The following is a 24,226-nucleotide window of genomic DNA, read 5'->3' on the forward strand; positions in this document are numbered from 1 at the left end:
GCCCGCATACCCGCTTGTGTTTCATATCTTCATGTCACTGAGTCTTTTGTTTACTAAGTCAAGATGATCTGAAGTTGTTAGGTAGAATGCAAAGGTTGGCGTTGAGCACGCATTGTGACTGAAGATTAATAAGTAAATACAGACCCACACTGGAAAAGAAGTGCATAGCACAAACTACGGAATATCTCTCTCTCTCTCTCTCTCTCTCTCTCTCTCTCTCTCTCTCTCTCTCTCTCTATCTATCTATCTATCTATCTCTCTCTCTCTCTCTCTCTCTGATGCGAGGAGAGGACTGTTTTACTGAACGTTAGGTTGTATGTCGGTAAAATTTAGCTGTCAAATAACGACCTATCAATTGTACAGAACGAGGATTGGCCGAGGAGAGGGAGGGGGAATAGGGTAATTACCGCTTACTTTCAGGTAAAGATAGGTTTAGGTATAGACAAATATACAGTGAGGTATACGCATGAATAGTGTTCGGCATAGGTTTAGCAGACTTGCACAAGTGTCTAAGGTAAGACTTATTAGATTACATGATAATTTCTAAAACAATAAATAACAGTCCGCTTATATAGACTTGTCATATATCCTTGGACTCCGCATGCAGGCCAGCCTTAGCATAAGGTTAGCGCTATAGCACAAGAATAGTTTCTGTCGAAGACACATTAAGTGAAAGACAAGCGCATGGGATGCTCCAGGCAATAACAAACTTACGGGAGGTTAAGCATATCTGTTATTTTCTTGCTTTGGCAAATATATAGGCGGTAAGGAACACTGTATAGTTCCAAGCTTAGACGCGAATGCAGACCTCCAGGAACACGAATAGCTTGAAGAATAGATGTAGATACCTATACAAGCATTTAGGCACAGATGCTTATACAGGCGGTTAAACAGTTGATTAGTTTAAGGCATAGATATGTAAACATGCGGCTAAGCACATGAAACGTTTCAGGCAAAGATACGTACTGGCGGTTCAGCAGTTTGTTAGTTTCAGGCAGAGATACGTACACAGGCGGTTAAGCACATGAAAAGTTTTACACAAAGCTTTAAGCATGACAAACATATATATGAATTTAGGCAAAAACGTATACAGTCGTAGGTTGGCGCGAACAGGCAGCTAGGTAGATGGGTAGACACTAGAACACCGCACATAAGTTCAGTTCAGGGTGACATTTTAAGTACCGAGGACTTTAAGTTCAGCTTAAAAAGAAAAGTTAACATTTCAGGTGAACTTTCAAACGGACAAAAACATAAAGTTTAAAGTTGAAGTGTCTCTCCCCTCGCGAGCCTCAGTTTACAGCTTGACATGGCCTCTTTACACAGACACAGCTTCAGTTTCAGATATCTCGACCGTGACAATGTTACTTATAGTGAGTGGTGAACATATCCCATTACATGTATCACAGTGACAGGCTTGTGCAAAACTATCGAACCCAGACATTCGGCGTCACGAGCGAATGCCTTAACCGCTTGGCTACTAATAGACTGACAGGGATACTTGGTGAATAGCTGCACATGATTATTTAAATAAAATCACATTTAATATCCATTTTTATGCATCATGAATATAATTTATTTTAAAAACACTCATGTCAAATGTGGACTAGCATTTGTTTTGGAGCATGCATTTTTAGACTTTAGGTGGTTCACTCTTGTTTTAGTTATCACGTGACTTGCATTGCTTGAATATTTGTGAATATTTAACTCAAATGACAATGTCGCATTCGTGACAGTATTATAGATGTATTATTCATGCAAGCCAACACTATTTTCGTGCATTTTGAACAATTCTACATTTGACAAGTTTCAAAGAAAAAGAATTTAAAAAAAATAAATATGACGAAATCAAGAATGTCCAAGTGAAGAATGGCATGTCGCTCTTTTAAAATTAGACACTTTATTCGTTGTATCCATTCGGTTGTATGACATATATATGGAGACATATTTATAGTCCGTAGTTTAGTGGTTAAAGTGCTCACTCGTCACTCTTATGACCCCTTTCGATTCCCTACATGAATGCACTGTGTGTAACCCATCCTTGGTGTCTCGGTATTGCTGGAATGTTTCTAAAAGCGGCGTAAAATATCCTCACTCACTTTTGTCAAAACGGTGTCGGAGAAATATGTTGTTGGTGAAGTAAATTTATAAAATTTTGGATCTGCACAGACACATATATCTAAAATATATAGAATTCTCTTAACTCGCATTGTTTGTATTAATATTGTGATTCTTAAGTATATTTAGATCCAAGCCTATATGCAAAATATATATATATAAATGATTAATATGTATGCACATGTAACGGGTGTGGTTAGGGCCACAGCTGACGGGTGTGGTTAGGGCCACAGCTAACGGGTGTGGTTAGGGCCACATGTAACGGGTGTGGTTAGGGCCACAGCTGACGGGTGTGGTTAGGGCCACATGTAACGGGTGTGGTTAGGGCCACATGTAACGGGTGTGGTTAGGGCCACATGTAACGGGTGTGGTTAGGGCCACAGCTGACGGGTGTGGTTAGGACCACATGTAACGGGTGTGGTTAGGGCCACAGCTGACGGGTGTGGTTAGGACTAAGATTGAGGTTAACTAGAGGTGGATCGTTTGGGGGCTTTTCTTAGTTTAAAGCGGATATCGGGTGTCTGTACTCTATCTTAGCTGCTTGTGGAGACAATTAGGGTTGGATTGGATCCGAGTAGGGACTTAACCCTAACCCTAACCCTAACCCTGTCTCTCCCACAGTCTCTGAGCCACATTAGTTTCCCTAATCCTTAGCTCTCCCTGCAATGCTAAAACCCTAAATGAAGCAAGACTGGATCCGATGTTCATGTCCTCTCCATTGAGCACCTTTTCAATTTATATGTGTTTATATTTACAGTTAAAGCTATGCATATTTAAGGACCATGCGCTAGTCTTTGGACTTAGTTGAATTATAGATGGAGCAATGTACCTTGATTTTGTTTTATCTTTCTTATTTTTAATTGATCGTTGCCGTTCTTTTCTTGTGCTTGTGTTGTATTCAGATCATTTGCCGGTACAAATGCTACCTGACGTTGGAAAATAGCTGTTGTTTAGTGTTATTATGACTAGTTTGTTAACAGAACGGATGGTGTCAATGGCTTGAGTTGACACTGAGTTCAATGTACCCGTTCGTCCACGATACAGGGGAAACTTAAGTTACTTGTTCAAGGCCATCAACATTTATCAGTGTCGTGGCGACTGAGCTATCGTACCACTGTCTGTAGAGCATACACATAAATAACATATATTATATTATATTATATTATATTATATTATATTATATTATATTATATTATATTATATTATATTATATTATATTGAATCCGTAAGTCCATATACTGATGTATATAGTATTTTCTTTCTCATTGTCATGGTTTCCTTGCCCCAGTCCTGTAAGCTGCCGGTCTTAAATGATCGGGTGGTCAGACTCGCTGACTTGGTTGACACATGTTATCGATTCCCAATTGCGCAGATCGATGTTCCTGCCGTTGATCACTGGATTGTCTGTTCCAGACTCGATTATATACAGACCCACGCCATATAGCTGGAATATTGCTGAGTGCTGCGTAAAAATAAACTCACTCACTCACTGATACCCTGTAGTTCACATGTTTGTGGGTCTTGGGTCTAATCTATCATTCCTCCTCATCCTGCTTTGGGGGTTTATGGTACATGACTTGTTGGACCAAATCGTTAATTCTGTGCTTTCGTCTGACACTAAGTTATAACTGATATACAAGTATCACTGATATACCGCTATACCGCTATACCCCCATGGATACATTTGACAGCGACACAGCGACCATACGGAAACAGAAACCCAAACATTACCACAACAAAACACCAGTATACTGTGAAATATGCACATGAAAAAAGTTTTAAGTATTTCTATACCACTTATCTCTTTATCTTTGTTTCTATGGTTCCAAGGGGGACGGGTGACTGAGAACGTATTACTGGTAACTCGAGACATTGATTATGTTCCCGTGCAGTCAGTCATACAGACCCTGAAGCAAATGTATCCAAGAAAGCTCACGCAAGTCTACAAAATGTAGTCTAGATTTCCACAGATTCTGAAAATGAAGAAAGTCTCAGGGCTCCTCTTCATTATATTTGTTGTTGTTGTTTGTTCGTTTTTACTGTGAGCCTTTCGTCTACAATATTTCAGAGACTCGTTGTTCGTCTGGTTCTCCTGGGAGGTAAACATCATGGACTGCCCTTATTTCAGGCTTGCTTCCAGTAATAAGTTGATTCCTTATAAGTAACTAAAATACTAGTACTTTACAGCCGTCTAGACTGTGTGAGCCCGCTTTCAGCAATATTTCAGCAATATCTCTGCCTGGAATACCAGAACTGAATTTCACACCTTGTCCCTTGGGGAAGCAAACCCATTTCTTTGGGGAGCGAACGGGCCAACCTCTAGGCTACCCGACCGCTTCATGTTATGCGAGTATGAGGACGGACGGACCACAGGCTGAGATGTGGGTATATCTACGACGATAGCGATGGCGATGACAATGATGACGCCGACGACGATGACTACGTTTCCTATTTCCCATTTCAGACGGATCAGACGAGTCCTACACATCTGAGGTGGAAGTGACTAGTACGGTGGAAGCTGAGGTAAGGCTGTTGTCTACATTGCGCATCAGAATATATAATCGCCGTGTGTTTGCTTTGTTTAGTTGTTATTTAAAGCCACACTCACCGATATCACAGCTATGTGGCGGCGGTCTTTAAATAATTAAATGTAGACCAGGCAATCCAGTGGTCAACAACACGGGCATGAACAAATGTCAGCCAAATCAGTGAACCTGATCGCTGATTCCTCTTATAACAAGCATGGTTTGCTGAAGAAACCTCCAGGTTTGTAATCTCTTATTTCAACCACAAATCGAAGATTCTCAACTTAAGAATGTATTTAAGAAGTGTTTGGGGAATACACATAATATATCCGAAAAATCAAGATTTTATAGAATTGGAAGTAAAAAATTGTAAGTAAATACTCAAGTTGTAAGTTTTCTCTTTTCATCGATCATTAGTTTGCAGTTCCAGCTTTTAATGGCGATGTTTTACGAGACATAATTGAGCATAATTGCTGATGAAAATTCCACAAATTATAGATTCTTCAATTTAGAAAGTTATTTGGTCAAGATTATAGCATTCAAGGTCTTAGTAAAACCTTGAACAACTTGAATGTCATGACGACAGATCTAAAACTGACCTACCAATGACCAAAGCTAAGTCCTAATTCCCTTGGACGGTGTGACAGGTCACGGTAACCTATGATATCCTGTTGAGGTACAATTAGAATAGTTGTACTGTACAGTCTGCATACTGCAGAAATTGTCTATGCTTCCTACATCTTCCATTACACAGAGGCCTACACTTCCTTTGCACATCATTTAGAAAAAGACGAGGCTCTTTAATCTTACCCTGTTATGTAAAAACGAGATTTTGACCTTTTTTTGACGATATTCTGGGTTTCTGCGTAGGTTCTGGAACCTGAGGGTAGTTCCTATTGGGTGGGCCGTCCTCTGACGTACTTCCTGTACCCCGCACTCACGTGGGAAGAGCTGGAGCGCTTCCTCCACCGAAACGGAGCCTCTCAGGCCTGTTTGGACAAGGCAATCGTAGATCTGGAGCGGTATCAAATCAAGATGCTGAGCTGTGAGGACCTTACAACCAACTAACTGTTCGAGATAAAGGTCGTGTAGCTTCACAGAAAACATTTCAACGCTGTTGATAATCAAGACTCGGCGCGACGTGAGGTGACCGTATACTGTGTATGGAGCTTGCAGGAGGTGTATACTGTGTGTGCACAAATCTCAGATCATAGCAATATACATCTAACTGTTTATGTTACTAACATTATTGTGAAACATTTTTATTAAATACCTCAACGAGTAATCAGATGACGGGAGATATATACTGAACAGCAAAAGAATCGCAAGTTTCGAAAAAATAATATCTCATAAAAGTAAGCGTTCATGTTTATGTCCTATTCATAAACTTGACAAAAAGTTGCGTTTCTTTTGTTGTTCAGTATTACTCGTTGTGTTGACCCGTCCACATCCATCCATACAATAAATTCCATGAAACAAGACAGCATGTCTGCGAAAACGATTTTGTATATTGTTGAAATATTCTTCATTAAATATATAGAGTGGGTGAGTATGTAGCTAGCGCTGCTCCAATGGTATCATGTCAACGTTAGATATTGTAGACGGTGGATCAGCCAGTGTCGCCAAGGAGATTGTACGAGTATCATATCATTCGTAGAAACTGATACCGCAGCATGGGCGCACAAGCGGTGCTGTTCGTTGTACCGAGCTGTGGCTCATTTGTCGGACCAGGATCCGGTGTTCGAATTCGGAGTAGTGACCCTTGAACACTCAATTACTCTTTGATTGCGGGTTCAAATCCCGATTCGCCCTAATTATGCATGTTTATTAGCCAGCACCATTCCCATGGTTGTGGGTTTATAGAAAAGTAGCAAACTGGTCATACGTGCGTTACTTCGGTATTTTTCTCCCGATTTTTTAAAAATCATTAAAATGGCTCACTCACTCACTCACCTACTCACTCTTTTTACCATCAACGTTACATGTAAGCAGATTCGATAGAATATTATCACGTATTAATACCTTACTCAGATACAGTTTTATTACACAAAACGGGGAACAAGTATCCTACACTTCCTAACCTGCATTAAATAGAAGACAATACCTAAGCTCAAGAACATTTTAGCAACGCCACGACCGATGACACAGCACAAAAGTACAGTATCTCTACTGTTAATTACAACAAAGATGTTAAAGCACAAGGTACGTATCCTCACTACCTCACAAGTAACGTCTTTAATACCTACGAGTTGACATACTGACAAACCATGGAAAGATTCGTTGTTAATTATGACGACTAGCGACTGCATACAACAGTAACATGGCCAAATTTATTTCTTTTCCTAATCCCTTAATTCAGTTTAAGCTTACATTTCTATTTTCCGGTACTATAATCCTGCATATAAAAACGCCCTAAACGTTGATGACGTTGATATTTTCTAAAAACCTGAAAATGCATTTGACAAGAACGTTTCATTTATCTTTGTGTGTAAAAATATGATGTGTCGTCTGTCACAAAGTCTGTAAAACGGTGACGTATGACGGAAGAAAGTTTTCCTCTTTAGAAATTTATGGTCATGATGCATACCGCTGGCATACATGACAACCCACACGTGCCGGAAGTGACAAAAATGTGTCATTTAATCTCCGTTCAATCCCATCATCATGGACGTGGTCGACCTGGTTGTAGTAGGTGTTGTTGCGGTGGTAGTGGCTGCTGCAATGTCGTCCTGAATGCTCCTAAGAAACTTCGTGGAGAAGAAGTCCACAAAGGACTGTTTTTCCTCAGCGGAACATTGAGACGCCAAGTTGTTGAAAGTGAAAAATAATCTGAAAGAGTACATACGACTTTTAAAAGCTTGTTTGCAAATATTAAGACCAATAATGAACAATACTGCTCAGCAATGCAACGACTGAAACAACAATGCTTCTGAAAAAGGTTGTTATCAATACCAGACTATAACAATAAACATGTCTATCAACATGACATTTACCCGAACAATGCATTTTTTTAGAAAACAGAAAATAACGCCTATTGATAATCTATCACAAAATCAGTTTGATTATTTAGGACATTCGCCATATAGAAGCTCGAGGTATGAATGTGTGACGCCATTATTTGTTCGAAGTACCATTAATTGCTGTTCAATGTATCCTTTTGCATTCATCTGTCTATCCCGATGTAGTCAAAACAGTGCTGACTGCAACACAATGAAACATTCAGCTTCACCCAATTCTTCCTCCCCAAATACTCATTGGTAGCGGCGGTTTATGGGCAGTAAGATAACCTCGTGGTTAAACAGCCCGTTCGTTTCGCCGAAGACCAAGGATCAGATCCCCACATGGAGACAATGTGAAGCCCATTTCTGGTGTTCCACGCCGTGATGTGGCTTGAATATTCCTAAGAGCGGCGTGAAACCTTTTTCGTGACGTATTTTGCCTAGACAGTCCTTTGTATCTCAGTAGCACCTACTTAACTATGTGTAGTTTCAAACTTACAGCCATAAAAGAATGACAAGAACTGGTTGCGATACCAGGCACTTACTTGCTTTTGATGTCTGAATCGGTTCCTCCGAGACCAAAGATATGGAAGAGCGCGTTGCAGTTTCTTTCTGTGCTGACAAGTTTGCAGAACTCTCCTTTCTGCCATAAGCATCCGGGCACTTTAGTCAACGTCTCCAACGCGGGGACGGCTACGTCGTTACACTCACGTGCTGTCTCCAGGGGAAGGAGCTTTTTGATCTGGCATCGCCGGACATTTTCTATGTAAGTGACACCCTGAATGAAATGAATAATATTTTTGAACACTGAAACGAGAAAAATGCCTAGAGTAAAACTTCGAATATCACCATTCCGCATCAGTGTCTCATCGAATTGGTTTTTGCATTTATAAAACTGTTATTCTCTACAAGGAAAATTTGCTGATTGTTTGACTGACATTCGTTAACTAAGACAATCTCTTCTGACTTGGAGATGCACACTCTCAGATTGATGTGATTTGGGTTAAAATTGGGCTTCAGCAACCCATGCTTGTGTTACGAGGCGACTAACGGGATCCGGCGGCCAGGCTCGCTGACTTGGTTGACACATGTCATCGCATCTCTCTAGACCGATGCTTATAGTGTTGTTCACTTACTGTCTGAAGCTGACTCGATTATTTACGATCCGCTTGAATATTGCGTTATAAAACAAACATTAAATGGATCGTACCTTCAAACCAACATTTCAAATCTGCCAAGGGATCTGAGCTGATCACTGTTGCCATGGTCACGGAATCCCTTCCGTCTAAAAAGGAGTAAGCTTTATTCATGTTCACTGGTTTGATTGATTCAAGTCCAGCCTCGGTGTTTACCGCTGTCTTATAGATAGAAGTTTTCTGATATCTTTCGGTATTGTAATTTAGGGATGTTGAGATTACACATCGCCATGGTTACGTACCATAGAATCAAACTCCGCCTGTTTCTCTTCCGAATTGGTGCAGTACTGATGAACGCGTGTTCCTATACGACAGTTGGATGTTGCAGGAGCAAGGCATGCTGGGAAGAAGTCGCAGGAGGCGTTCACGAGGAATGCGTCACATCCTGTCAGTGCTGAAGCATACAAAACATGCGGTGAGCGGTGCATACTGTCTTCGCCGCTTTTAGAAGCACACAAACTAAATCAGTATCAATTCTACACACTGGTACACGAAGTCAATCCTTATAGATGGATGAAGCTCAATCTGCTCAATCGGCTAGGTGCCGCATTTCGCTGGCAAAGATACATTCCAAGAATAGGGCATGACAGAATAATTAGATCATGGGTTTGAATCCAAGTTCGTTGTTTGTGGTCTAGTCAGCACCGTACCCGTGACCTGCAAAGGCATGCATCACTACGGCAGTAAGTGCAGTTTAACGAGGTTTTCAGGGATATTAGAGTTACTTTCTTAAACTGAACGAGGAGACAACTGATGTTCCTGTTGGTTTCCGTCAACAACTACATGAGATATCCGATTCTAAAATCACATGCACAATTAGAGACAAGTGCGGAATCTGGATGTTGATTGTTACTTCAATATGACAAGGAAGAATCAAGCAGCAGCAGTTTGGAAAATGTCCTTTCCATCTGCATCAGACCGGAAAACCTTTTCACAAGATTCATCTAAATGCTAGTGCAATCGCTCATCGTCTCCAGACTAGATTACTGTAGCTCCCTGATACATGGCGTCTCCTCAACACTCGTTCACCAACTTCATATCCTCCAAAATACAGCTGCCAGTATCATTACAATCTCCTCCGTTATTAAACAGCTCCACTGGCTACCAGTTTTCAGCAGAATCACGCTCAAAATCCCATTCCACTCTTTCCAATGTCTCAAGACAGATGCTTCTTATCTCAAAGCCTTTGTTCAGCCTCACACACCAACTCAGACACTGCGTTGCAAAGACATTCTCGAAAAGCTTTACTGTAAAACAGCTGCGGGTGAACGCAGTTTCAGTGGCATTATTTTGAATGCTCTTCCTGGCCATCTCCAGTAGTCAGGAACGTCATCAACATTTCACACAAAATTGACTATTACCATGACTGTTCAATTAATGTTTTCACTAGAAACACCACCAATTGTGGTACATGAGAATACAAAATTACTCCATTCCTATAAATGAACATGTCAAGATGGCAGAGGAAAGCAAAAGGGGTCATTCATCTTTGTTGACTTAAATATTTGATTAACAATAATGTACATGGCCATATTTTTAAGATTGTGTGTTTGTTTGAAGGAGAACAGTCTAACGAATTGAATTCAGATAAGAAGATAAGTATGTTTGTCTGTACAGTAATAAAGCATCACATTTGAACGGATAATGGGAAACCACGAGGCACTGTGTATAATACTGCCTACAAACATTGAACACGTGAAAGCGTCATTGAACAGAAAACCTGGAACTCTCATTCTGTACAAAATGGTTACATTAGATAAGATCATGGCCTGCTTTTGTTAGAGGAAAAAGTGGGGCGATGAAGGTCGCCGGGATTTATTAATAATACGGGCACGTGTTGCACGCAGACACACCGAAAAAGAATATACATACAAACGAACAGGTATTCGAACTCAGAATCAGTTCTGGTGTGCCCAAGTCAGAACACATAATTATGATACCTCAGACGAGTGGGCAACACCTAATGAACAACAGTTCAAATATATTGAGTGACTGACCTTTCGGAGATGGGGATGGAAAGAGAGATTTCAGTATTGCCTGGGCGCCTTTCCCGCACTCCTGTTGCACCAACATACCCATGTAGGATGCAATTCTGTGGAGGTGATTATCACCAGCATATTAACGTTGTACAGATCAAAATAAATGAATTAAACCAAGGAATTTTGACATCTTAGAGATCATTTTTACATGTATATGCCAGCAATATCCCCATCGGGGACGCCGTGAATGGGCTTCGCAGATGGTACCCAAGTGGGGATTCGAACCCAGGTCTTCGAGAGCCAAAAAACGCTGGTTCTACAGCATTTCAGACTGTACGGTGTCAGTGAATGTTTGAACCAACTAATCCAGTAAATTATAAGAACACTTATGAAGTGTTAAGTTTAACCCATCGTGATTTGGGCGTCTGAAATCATGACCATATTTCGAAAGCCCTGGTTAACATTAAGATAGTGTAAGGGATCCTGTATTGCTATTTGAAATAAGTTCAAAGGTATTAATTGTACAAATCGACCGTACCTGTTTTGCACTTCCCCCTCACCATCTGAATAAAACATGCTTCGAATGGCCTGGACGTTACCAGGGTCGTTAAGGACCGTACACACCGTGCCGTTTTGAAACAGACAATCGGATGCTTTTCCATTGGGTTGAATGAGTGCCATAAATATCTGAGGCCTGAGTGTCTCGCATGGGATGACGTCTCGCAGTTGTAGCTGGTTCTCCATCAAACACTTTCTCACGTTCTGGATGTAGGTGAGGCCCTGTAGGTATATCGGTGAAGTGAAGTCAACATGTGCACATTCTGGAAGTCAACTGTATGTGCACCTTTGACTGGTTAGGTCGATGAAGAATGAGGACTAGTTCTGGGATATGCAACTTCTTTATTCTGTATAGGCGACGTTTTGATATAGATTCTAGTGTCGTTGTTGTCATCACTTTATCATCAGAATGAAACAGTTGTGTATCCATAAAATAGTCCTCAGTTTTAACTGTAAGCACTGTGTGGAGGTCCATTTAATGTACATTGTATAGGATACCTTTATGTACATTGTAGAGGTCAACGGTATGCACTATGTGTATGTCAACTGTATCTGTATCATGGAAGTCAACAATATGTGTATTGTAGAGGCCCGCGAATAGGCCTGTAGCAACCCATGTTTGCCATAAAAGGCGACTGTGCTCGTCGTAAGAGGCGACTAACGGGATAGGGTGGTCAGACTCGCTGACTTGGTTCACACATGTCATCGGTTGCCAAATGCGCAGATCGATGCTCATGTTGTTGAACACTGGGTAGTCTGGTCCAGTCTCGATTATTTACAGACAGCCGCCATATAACTAAAATATTGCTGAGAGCAGCATATAACTAAACTCACTCACTCACTATACTGTAGGCACTTCATGGAGGTCAGTAGTATGTATATTTCAAATGATGTAGTGCACATTCTGAAGGTTTAACAATATATACAACAATCGACAACTGTGCTTAAGGCCAGTAAACATGGCTTCGTGATTTTCGAGAACTGTATACACACATGAAAGTACCTTCGCATCCAGATTGTCCTGTTTACTCTCGGTTTGCTTGCAGAATGCCCTTGATTCATCTCGGGCGTAGCATGTGTTGACGCCCACACTGACACACTGGGTGTAGAACTCACAGTTACCATCCTGGGCCAGCCTCGAACATTCCCTCCTGGTTCGATCTGATAAAATACAAACAAGTTCTCACTCAAAAATTACCAACTAGTTTTCATTGACAAAATACAAACGGGTTCTCACTGATAAAGTAAAACCCAATTCCCAGTGATAAAATACAACCTGGTTCACACTGACAAAACACAACCTTGTTTCCACTGATACTCTATAACCTTGTTCCCACTGATAATATACACCCACTGATAATATACAACCTTGTTCCCACTGACAATATACAACCTAGCCTAGTTCCCACTGATAATATACAACCTGGTTCCCACTGATAATATAAAACCTGGTTCCCACTGATAATATACAACCTAGTCTAGTTCCCACTGATAATATACAACCTTGTTTCCACTGATAATATACAACCCAGCCTAGTTCCCACTGATAATGTACAACCTAGTTCCCACTGATAATATACAACCTTGGTTCCACTGATAACATACAACCTAGTTCCCACTGACAATATACAACTTAGCCTAGTTCCCACGGGTAATATACAACCTTGTTTCCACTGATAATATACAACCTTGTTCCCACTGACAATATACAACCTAGCCTAGTTCCCACGGATAATATACAACCTTGTTCCCACTGATAATATACAACCTTGTTTCCACTGATAATATACAACCTTGTTCCCACTGATAATATATAACCTTGTTCCCACTGATAATATACAACCAAGTTCCTGCTAATAATATACAACGTAGCCTAGTTCCCACTGATAAAGTACAACCCAGTTGAAGTTCCCACGGATAAATTACCAAGTTTTCACTGATGACATACAAACAAGTTCTTACTAATAAAATACAACCCTGTTCTCCTTGATAAAGTACAAGTAGCTCACAGATAAAAAAAATGTCATCTCAGCTCCTTGGGAAAAATACCACATGACGTCACAGACGAATGCTTTGTTTTACCTGTATCGTCCAGCTGAGGTAGGACTTCAGTAGCATCCACGGGGAAGATAGAGTCGAACTTCTCCCTGGCGCCTTCATTACATCCAGCGACCAGAGTGTCAAATCGGGATAGGAATCTGGCAAATATTACACAATAATTTAATTATATAATATGTGTAGAATTACTTTCTGTTTGAATTAGCTGTTGGGTGTTCGTCTTCAAATAATCAAATTATCAAATGTTATTGAAGTCTGGATGATGAAAGTTAATCATCCTGCTCAAGAATACTTTTTTTCTAACAATTCGTAGTTAGAAGGGGAATCTGATTAATTTCTGATAATTTCTTACTGATCGATATAAGATCGCCACGTTGCAAGTGTTTTAATGAGTGAGATTAGTTTTACGCTACACTCGGCAATATTCCAGATAGATGGCGTCGGTCTGTAAATAAGAGACAATCCATTGATCAACAGCCTCAGGATCGATCTGCGCAATTGGGAACCGATGTGTCAACCAAGTCAGAGAAATGATCCCGTAGATGGCCTTTTATGGCAAGCATGGGTTGCTGAAGACACATTCTTGCCCGGTTCGTCAGTATTTCATTAAATGTGAATGCACTTTTGAAACCTGGTCTTGCGAGGTCATATGTAAATTTTGCAAACAACCGATGAATGCCATTACTCACTGTTTTTGGAATGGACCAGACTGAAGAGAGGAGAACAGATCAAACAGCGCCTGGACATTGGATATTGAGTTGATCACTGCACACAAGGATACATTTTGGTACAGACAGTCAGACTTGATGCCAAAAGGAACAAACACCTGTTCCAAGCCACCAACTTGGTTGATGGTACAAGAAGTGACGTCGTTATTTGCTAGTAAGTTCGTCTGGAGACACACTCTGACGTCCTGGAGGTACTTCCGGCCCTGCAGTGGATGAGTGAGTGGGCTTAGTTGTACGCCACCTTTAGCAATATTAAAGCAAATATCACGGCGGGGGGACACCAGAAATGGGCTTCACACACTGTACCTATGTGGGAAATCGAACCTGGGTCTTCGGCGAGCACTTTTAACCAGAAATTAAACCACCGTCCGACAGTACTATGAAATTATATTATTATACTTTGAAAAATAAGTTGCATTAAGTGCTACTTGTTTATTATTTCATATACAGTGTTCCAAGAAATTATTGAGAAAATCTTTGGGTTTTTTTCTAATGCTGCTAAGATTGGAAAAAGGGCTTTCACTATGCACTAAGCATACTAAATAAGGGAGACAACTCTTGAAGGCTTGGAAGGCAGCTCATTACGTCAAGAGTTATCTCCCTTGTCTGAGCAGACGGCTTCCTGTGTTGACACGGCAGAATTTACAGCAAGAGAGAAAAGAAAGCTCATTCTAGATGATTTTGAAAGGGGTGAGGCTGATGCTAAAGTGTTAGCTTGTAGACATGGTATTCCTCTGTCTACAGTATACAGAACTTTGAAGAATATTCAAACAGGAACCGGGATAGAGCACAAAGCAGGGGCAGGTCGGCCTAGGAAATTCAGTGTTGTGGATCGCCGAAGACGTGGGCAGATTGTGAGTAGGGGCAAATTGAAAAGTGTTGAGAACATCAGAAATGAAATGATTAGCAGAGGAAGTCCTCAGGTATGCAATGAAACAGTTAGGCAGGAATTACAGAGACTTAATTGGGTGAAAAAACGTGGAATTCCTTCGCCGTTGATGAAAGATGCACAAAAGGAAAAACGTTTAAACTGGTGTCGGGCTCATGAGAATCAAGATTGGGATAATGTTTTCTTTTCGGATGAAAGTTCTGTTTGGCTTTTCCCTAATTGTGTGAAAATTTGGACCAAAGATACTGTCAAACCTATCTACCAGCGACCAAAACATAGCCCGAAGTTTCACATGTGGTGTGGCATATCGGCTCGCGGAGTGACGCCATTGTGTGTTGTCACGGGAAACTTGAGAAAAGAAACATACGTTGACATTCTAAGTGGTCACCTTCTTCCGACAGCACAAACATTGTATGAAGATGATTGGATTTTCCAGCATGATAATGACCCAAAACACACTGCGCGCTACACAAAACAGTGGTTGTCGGGCGAAAATGTTCAGGTTTTAGACTGGCCCAGTTACAGCCCAGACCTAAACCCAATTGAGAATGTGTGGGGAGTCATGAAGGACAGAATAAACCAAAAAGGACTGAGAAATATTGAAGATATGAAGGCCGAGGTGGTCCAATATTGGGATACCCTGTCACACGATTACCTACAAACTTTGATGGGTAGTGTGCCTAGGCGTATTCAGGCATGCATTGCTGAGCGAGGATGTCTAACAAAGTACTAAAACAAGACTGAGACTGTAAAAGGATGATGTTTTAACATGTTTATGTAAGTAAAACGCCAGAAGTTAATAAACGTAATGAGTTACATGACGCAACATGATTCTCAATAATTTCTGGGAATGCTATATGCTAATCTTTCCATGTAATTTTGGGACCATTTGGAAACATATCCTGATCCTACTTTGCCAAACTGTCCCCGACCTAACACCTAGCATCGGGCACCACGTCCTTGATACACGCGAAGTAAGAGTATCACGCAACCAATGAACAGACAAATCAAAACAGCATTCTCACCAAAGAGTCAAACTGTTCCTCAGCTGATAGTGATTGTTGGCAGAAGTCTTCAGTGTCCACGCGTAGTTCGCAGTAAGCCACATCAGGTTTCACGCAAGCAGGATAGAAATCACAGGAAGTGCTCTTGCTGAGAGTTTCACAATCCCTTTCTGAAAGATTGATAACTGCAATAGAGTACCTCCAACAGAAAGAGTCCTTAAACTGTAATGTTCAGGTATGGCTAAATCACTTACAGGAGGTTGTTCGGAGGATGTGATCTCATACCAGCTGGTTCTGTACACGTCAGTGTGAAGCACATCCTGGTGTCCTCCGCCGTGATGTTGCTGGAATATTGCTAAAAGAGGTGCAAAACTCAACTCACTCAGTCATTCACTCGCCGTGCACGTCACCAGTACAAATATACCGCGTAAAACGAAATGTAGAAATTCTTGAAGTACCCATTTCTTGTGATCATAGAACTTTCGGTTTTTATCCATAATTTCGTCTGTCTTGGAACCGACACGACAAGACAAGAGTAGCTAGAAGTAAATATTCAATGTCTAGATGTCAGAGAATTATCAGTCTAGATTCCCTGCTAAAACAGGTTCCACTTGGCGTAAAAGAAATTGATAGAAAATCGAATAGTGGTCAAAAGAACATGAATTGAAAGAAAAGTACGTGAACAGTTAACTGAACATCAGGCATGACGCGTGGTGTTCGTAAAACGCACGACGGAGTGACGGATGAAGGCGCTGTTAAATATTTTGTACTACAGACAGTGAGTGAGTGTGTTTTACGTCGCTTTTATCAATATTCCATTAATATCTCGGTGGTCTACTGCATTTACTGATTACAGTTGCAGCCCATGCTTGTTTTCAGAGGCGACTTACGGGGTCGTGGTGTCATTAGCGCTGAACTGGTTGACGTGTGCCATCGTATCCAAAATGCATAGAGCTATGCTCATGATTTCGATCACTAGATTGTCGAGACCGATCTCGATTAAAAACCGACCGTCGTCACATAAGTGGAAACTTACGTTGTTATACAACAAACAGGCAAAGTCATAACGTACGACGTTTGGACATTATCCAGATTATGGTGGTGCTGGTATGAACATCGGGGCCTACCTCGTAAGTCGATGCTCGTCGGTGAACTCGTCGGTGAACTCGTAACGCCCCCTTTCGGTGTTGTTCGTGCATCAGGTTTCGGAATGAGAATGTCCTGAAAATCCACGGGAAATATGTTTTCGATGTTCTCTTTGGATCTTTCGTTACAACCCTGAGACAGGGACTGGAAGCGAGCGATGAATCTGAAACAGAAACGATTTGAATCACAAGATATAGAAAATGGAGATTGTATATTTGCCATAGAAGTGATTGATAACTCGATACAGTTCTAATAGAGGTAGGATGTGTGTGTGCGCGCGTGCGTGTGCGTGTGCGTGCGTGTGTGTGTGTCTGTGTGTCTGTGTGTGTGAATATGTATGTGTGTGAATATGAATGTGAATGTGTGTACGTACGTGCATATATTTTATGTTTTGGTAGGTAAATAGTATAATGGACATAGGGATAGTGCACGGCAAATTTAATAATTTAAGGCCGTAGTTGAAAAAACACACTCCAAAAGAATGCATGTTTCACGAGTTCAGTCAAACACAGATCAGTGGAAGTTCTTGGATACTTTTATGCAGGAATGTTGCCCATACGTACATTTGTCTCCAGATAGAATATTACACAAAAGTGTAAAGGTGGAAAATATATGGTTTGAGCAACTAATATTCCAAAATAGCCGTAAAAGCAAACAAACACATCAGTGTGAAGGAATGGTTGTGATACGTACTGTTGTGAGAAGCTGCTAGACTCTAGGCTGGAGAATGTTTCGAGAAGAGTGAGAGTATTTTCCGATGAGCTGAGAACGGCACATAAAGTGACATTCTGGTAAATACAATCTGACTTGATATCGGATCTCGCAAAAACACGTCCGAGGTCCGTCGAATCACAAGACGTGACGTCATCAAGTTCCTGAAGGTTCTTCTGAAGACAAGTCCTCACATCTGTGAGATACCTTTTGCCCTAGAACAGTCGAATTCTTTACACAAATACTACATATATACATTAGATATATTGGTAGGTATATACAATCAGTCATTAAGATTCACACAGTAGACATTGGGAGTATGTTTCGGGATCATCCGTCAATTTATCATTTAATCATTCAAGGACTTACTACACAAGCTTCGTAAGGGAAGCTTAGCGAGAAATTGAAAAATACGAAACAATAACCAATATGTTAAAAGCATTGCTTTCGGGGTTTCTAAAGGAAATCAACATTCTTGCTGAAAAGTATGAGTTGGGGTCTAAATAAGTGTGTTTTTTGTATCATGTCAGAGAACAAAATGTGTTTGAACAGAGTAGTCAAACAAAACAAAATCCTACAAACCACAAACCACAAACCACAAACCACAAACCCATCTGCGCCCATTTTTACTTTAAGCAAAAAATATATCGGAGGCCCGGTGAAGATATATGTAAAGGTCGTCTCATATTGTTTCACATTACAGTTCGTTCCATAGCGTTTCACATAACAGTTCGTCCCATAGCGTTTTACATTTCAGATAGTTCCATATTGTTTCACATTACAGCGTGTTGTTTCGCAGTACAGCTTCGTCTCACATTGTTACAAATCACAGGTTGTTCTAATTTGCTATGCTTTACAGGTGACATATAGTTCTATGATGGTAAGTGGGATTTTATAATGTGCCATTCAAATAGAGAATGGAATTTGGACTTGAAAGATTGATAAAATACAGTTAATGAAGCCAAGGAGGAAACAGATGAAGAAGAGAATTTTTGGATTAATTGTTTATTCTCCCATGCACTGGCATTAGCCAGCGGTATGCTCGCAAAATGAAATATAACCACTATTTTTTAATTGTATATGAATAAGATTTTATAATATCACCAAAATAACTGATAACAATGACAATCAGCTGCATCCGTGGCAACCAGGTTCAGATTCGAACCCAAACCTTCATCTAACACATTAGCAACCGGGGAATGAACCGTTTGGCAATATGTGCCAATTCTCACCAGGCTGTTCAGTTCCCGCTCACCAACCCTGGCTTTCTCACAGAAGTCTTCGGCTGCATCTCTGAGGCTGCATGACGTCACATCCGTCTTTAGACATGCGCTGTAGAAGTCACACGAGGGACTTTTGGACAGAGCATCGCAGTTCGTGTTTACATCTAAAATAAATCATAATTTACATATGACGGCAAACTAGTGAATATATGGTTCATGAAAACTTCCATCTAAAAGCTGAAATGAGCATGCCAATGGGTGATCTTCGATACATACATCAGGCGCCAAACAACATTATAATGCTGATTTCATTTGTAATTTCACATTTAATCATTAGTGTTAATTGTAATATTTTTAACTGTCTGCTTGATTCCTATGTTTGTGCCATACGTACTTCGCATTTCCCACCTACAGGAAATATATTGAATTTAATAGTTTTTTATGCGTAATAGCAGATGATAATATACAATGCGAACGCCAGATAACAACCAGATTTGATTATTTCCTGAATGTGATTCTATCGGGTGCAAAAAAAGTAATTAGGAATTGATCACCTGAGAGCCCTGGTGACACCCAGTGTCTGCGTAACATGTAAGACTTGTCCACACATACACACACACACGCAGAGTTTTCATAATAATATGTTTGTAGCGCGACGCAGGCTACTAAAGAATATAGACTACAGAAAGTTTTACTTGCATACTTACTTATATTTTTACCGCTGTCCCCTCTCGGCCATTTCCTTCTTGAGTACTCCGGACGTGGCAAAGAAAATACCGAATTTAGAATGAAACCCAAAACAAACAATCTGATCAAAATCGTCATTTTATCTTAGAATTCGGATCTTTCGAGGAAGGTACAATCATAAGTAAAATATTTATACCCTTCAAAATATTCATTAAAAAATGTTCCCCAAACTTTCATTGGCCCACGTGTAAGGGATAGGCGTTTTGAGGAAATGGATCAGTTTACAGATTTTGACAGTGCAGGTTCGCAATGTTAATTAGTTAATCATTTTACTCTTGAGTATTTCACCTTAACGTTCAACAAACACGATGAGATTCTCACTTCTCTAGCGACGCTTGTAATGTTTGTTCACGGTAGACAGGCTTACCTGTCTAAACGCTAGGGATACCTGCGTGCGTGTTATGCCGGCCGATGTTCGTCTAGTCCAAATAGAGGGGCGGTTTTATCCACTGACTAAATGTTGCGGGGAGTTTACATCAACAATTATCACATTTCCGTGTAGAATAGCCAGTCTCTGTTCAATATTTATACAATGCCGGCATTTTCCTTTTAATGTTTTTAATATTAGCATTGGTAATTTTAAAAAGAAAAGATTGTCAACATTCAGAATATTTTAATTGCAAGACTTTGTGTCTATCGTATTCATGGCAAGACATTGTGTCTATCGTATTCATGGCAAGACTTTATGTCTATCGTATTCATGGCAAGACTTTATGTCTATCGTATTCATGGCAAGACTTTGTGTCTATCGTATTCATGGCAAGACTTTGTGTCTATCGTATTCATGGCAAGACTTTGTGTCTATCGTATTCATTGCATGTTTCATAAACAAGGAATGCACCTGATCCATACCAGTCCAACAAGGCATCCTGAAATATGGATACAATACAAGTATTAACGGGAACACGTTGTACTCATTACTTAAAGTGTCTCCGTGAAGGTCCGGCTTAGATTCGGTCTTCAGTAACCTATGTTTTTTTGAGGGGCTGCTAACGGGATCTGGTGGTCAGGCTGGCTGATTTGGTTGGCAAGTCACCGTATCCCAGTAGCATAGATTGATGGCCATGCTGTTGATCACTCGATTGTGTGGTCCAAACTCGATTATTAACAGACCGCCGCCATATAGCTTGAACAGTGCTGAATGCGCCGTAAAACAAAACTCTTTCTCTCACTAAAACTGTAACGTTTTTCAAAGAGAATATCTGTTATATGATATGATGTGAGTATAAAGTTTCGAAATGGGTAACTGCGCCTCAAATGAATTTTCATAGAAAAATGAACACAAAATATGAATATATTGATTTATTTTAAACGTACATTGTATTCAATAGATGTCCATGAAGGTTTTCGACAATATGTTGTTGATTCACAATTTGCTCGTGCACGTTCCAGCATGACGCACACAAGGGATGTTAGCATGTTTGCTTCAAACGTGCTACCCATACAGGCGTTTGAACATATACAGTAAACGATGATTGTTTAGAAATGAACGTCAAGATGCCTTGCGTGAGCTACGAAACATAACCTTGGGTATGATGAAAACAAACCCCGACATTTTATTTGTAGCCGAAACACATTATTATCTCTTTGGATATGTTATCTACGGAAGAACAAAACAGATGGCGTGTAATGGGTCGGCCATCCACGTTAGCAGCACAGACAGTTGCTGGTTTGACATCAAAACATGGGATAACCGTGGACAACCGTTTGATGGAGGACAACATCCGTCCCCGTTATCCATCGATTTGCCCAGTGTTGCTTCCACATCACCGAAGGCCACACCAAGCTTGCTGTAGGCAACGTCTGTGGTTCAGAAGACAAGACTCAGACGGTAAACTACATGTATTCCAAGACAAGCCCCTAGTATGCTGTTGTTATTGGCGTGCAGTGAGGTACAGATGTTTGATAACGTTTTAGCGATACGAACGTTACTCGGGTTAGCACGTTTGGGGTTTGAAGGGTACTTGTTTGGTGTGCCATCAATACTCATTGGGGAATACAATGCATTATTGTCAACGACAATTCAAATGGCGTAGTCTATCAGGTCGACATCTTTCTCGATTCCTCGTGACGGAGGGGGATCGATCTGATTCAAAGGGTTCTATTGCCTGTCTGATGAGGCGGTAGCGGACTGGACTGACGAAGAGGTCGGAGTCAAGCTTTAAATTTTCAGCAAACAAGCCGTGTTGAATAGACATGTACGAATTATTTGAGGCATTCTTGTGATAAAAAAATGAACCATTATTAGATAAGGACAAACTGTATGGATGAACAACTTCTTTATTCAGGGTTTAATGTGACGAAAACGTTTAGCTTGACAACGATACAAGAATCTATATCGAAACGTCGCTTCGTTTGAATAAAGAAGTTGTTCCACAGGCAAACTGTAGCGCAAGTGGGGTTGCGCAGCGTAGAGAATATGACCAGTATTTATATATGTGAGCGAAGCGATGAAGACTGGTCATTTTCTCTACGCTGCGCATCCACATTTGCGCTACAGTTTGCCTGTGGTTATTCATCCATAACGTTTGACTTTATCTGATTCACAAAATTCTAAACATGCCACTCAAAGGAGTGCGCCAGTGTCATCTGGCCTCGTCCAGGGACTCCTTTCACGAAGTAAACTTTACTAAGGCTAACATGAAGTCCTATTTATTAACATAACACTAAGGTTACCTTAGTGACCTACAGTCACCTTGGTGCTTTGTGAAAGGAGTCCGTGATCCACATGAGGCGTCAGTTACAGAGTGCTAGCCACAGCACGACATGGATGCCTTGTTGTCAGGGGAGTGAGCACGATGGACATCATAAGGCGGAAAGATAAAGCGTTTTGTCAAAATGCTGTTCGAATGGTGCAGTGATGTTGTTCAGATAGCAATGACCTGTGACTCTGCCAATGACAAAATCGAACACGCGCCTACCACCATCATATCATCCCAATACTGATGCTCCCTACTCAACTAGAGCCCTGATGCAAAGAGCTGTGCATGCAGTAACTTGCGGGATGACATTTGGACGTTGCTCTCGCATGTGCCATCGGTGCAAATAGTTTCGCTATGTACACTTACGTCCAAATCTCAACTGCAGTGTTTTATTTTATATTCGCGGCAGTCCATCAGTCCATCCTTTAGAGTCACCGCCCTTAGCAATGGGAAGCTACACTAATGAAGAACAGGTCTGCAAATACAGATACGAAAACCAATTCCGATGGGTTTAGCTGGTGTCCTTGCTTTTCACAATTATTTTTTCATAAATTGCAAAATGTCTACGCTTGTTCAGTAATACACCGATTTTCAGTATCCCACTATAGACTATCGCTTCAATGCCTAGTGATGCCAGTCAACCGAGTACAGTGGAAGCTGTCAAAACCGGCATCTGTCCAATCCAGCATGTTGTCAACACCAGCACTAGAGTCTCAGGTCCACCCGTGGCTTGTACGTTTATCACAAGCTCTACAATCCAGCACGCTGTCAAAACCGAACTATTTCTTCTGTCCCGATGAATGTCGGTTTAGACAGCTTCCACTGTAGTTGATTAATGTTTCCAGTCATTTAGTCGGTTTGGATCAACGACGTGGAATGGCGGCACCATGTACCAATGAAATAGTTTCATATTTGAATCTCCGTTTGTATATGACCCAAATAAATATTAATCCGTTGTTTTTCGGAGGGTCAGCGTGAAGTAAGTAGAGGGTTCATTATTCACTCAATATCCATCAGTTCTATCAAATATGAACCATAGGATACAAGCTATCCAGCACCGGGTTTGTTATTGCGACATGGAATAATAAGCATTTGATGCCTTAATCCCAGCATATCCGTGCTTCGTTATTTGTATGTCGAATAACGAATGACGTATTTGCAGCAGGTTCGTTACTCAAACGCTCTACATCGAACATCTGTAGTGGTGTGGTAACATACAGAATCCTTTTACAGGTGCACTACTGTGCAATAGCTGTTAAGTTATTCAGTACTTCTGAATTATGAAAAACTAACTGTTATTCAGTTCACGTCCATCAAGTCTATCGAAATATTCAAATGAGTCATGTGATTTGCTATTCGGAAGTATTCGGAAGTGATGAGTTGATACACTGTTGTTGTTATACAGACTGTCTTATATCTGACTGAACTCCTTAGCATAAAGTTAATAAGGGACCCACGTCTAGCACGCAACTTGTTATAAAAAACTTTAGGCAGCTTGGTTTTGTGCAGTCGAGAACCTGCGAAATGTGTGCAATAATTATTAATATAGTATTCCCAGAAATTATTGAGAATCATGTTGCGTCATGTAACTCATTACGTTTATTAACTTCTGGCGTTTTACTTACATAAACATGTTAAAACATCAT

The 24,226-nt window shown here is 40.7% G+C and overlaps 2 protein-coding genes across 2 annotated transcripts in view; one reads left to right on the forward strand and one right to left on the reverse strand.

Moving 5' to 3' along the window:
* LOC137273959 (uncharacterized) overlaps positions 1–24,226 on the forward strand; it is a 230,421-nt gene that overhangs the window by 76,310 nt on the left and 129,885 nt on the right. The window lies entirely within an intron of this gene.
* Positions 7,280–19,532, reverse strand: LOC137271886 (uncharacterized). The gene is made up of 13 exons (XM_067804272.1): positions 19,526–19,532; positions 19,141–19,295; positions 17,891–18,123; positions 17,175–17,360; positions 16,073–16,217; positions 14,120–14,361; positions 13,455–13,570; positions 12,376–12,533; positions 11,353–11,594; positions 10,833–10,927; positions 9,078–9,229; positions 8,185–8,417; positions 7,280–7,469 (listed from the first exon to the last, which is right to left on the reverse strand). Exons 1-13 carry the CDS (start codon positions 19,530–19,532, stop codon positions 7,280–7,282), a joined length of 2,154 nt encoding a protein of 717 aa, XP_067660373.1.

The sequence above is a fragment of the Haliotis asinina genome, chromosome 2 (assembly GCF_037392515.1).
Source record: "Haliotis asinina isolate JCU_RB_2024 chromosome 2, JCU_Hal_asi_v2, whole genome shotgun sequence".
Taxonomy (NCBI): domain Eukaryota; kingdom Metazoa; phylum Mollusca; class Gastropoda; order Lepetellida; family Haliotidae; genus Haliotis; species Haliotis asinina.

Excerpts from the sequence above, each read along its gene's own strand:
- LOC137271886 (XM_067804272.1), bottom strand. Across the intron at positions 18,124-19,140 it reads AGCGGGAACTGAACAGCCTG|GGCAAAAGGTATCTCACAGA; the intron begins GTGAGAATTGGC and ends CGACTGTTCTAG. Across the intron at positions 8,418-9,077 it reads AGGCGGAGTTTGATTCTATG|GGTGTCACTTACATAGAAAA; the intron begins GTACGTAACCAT and ends CATTTCATTCAG.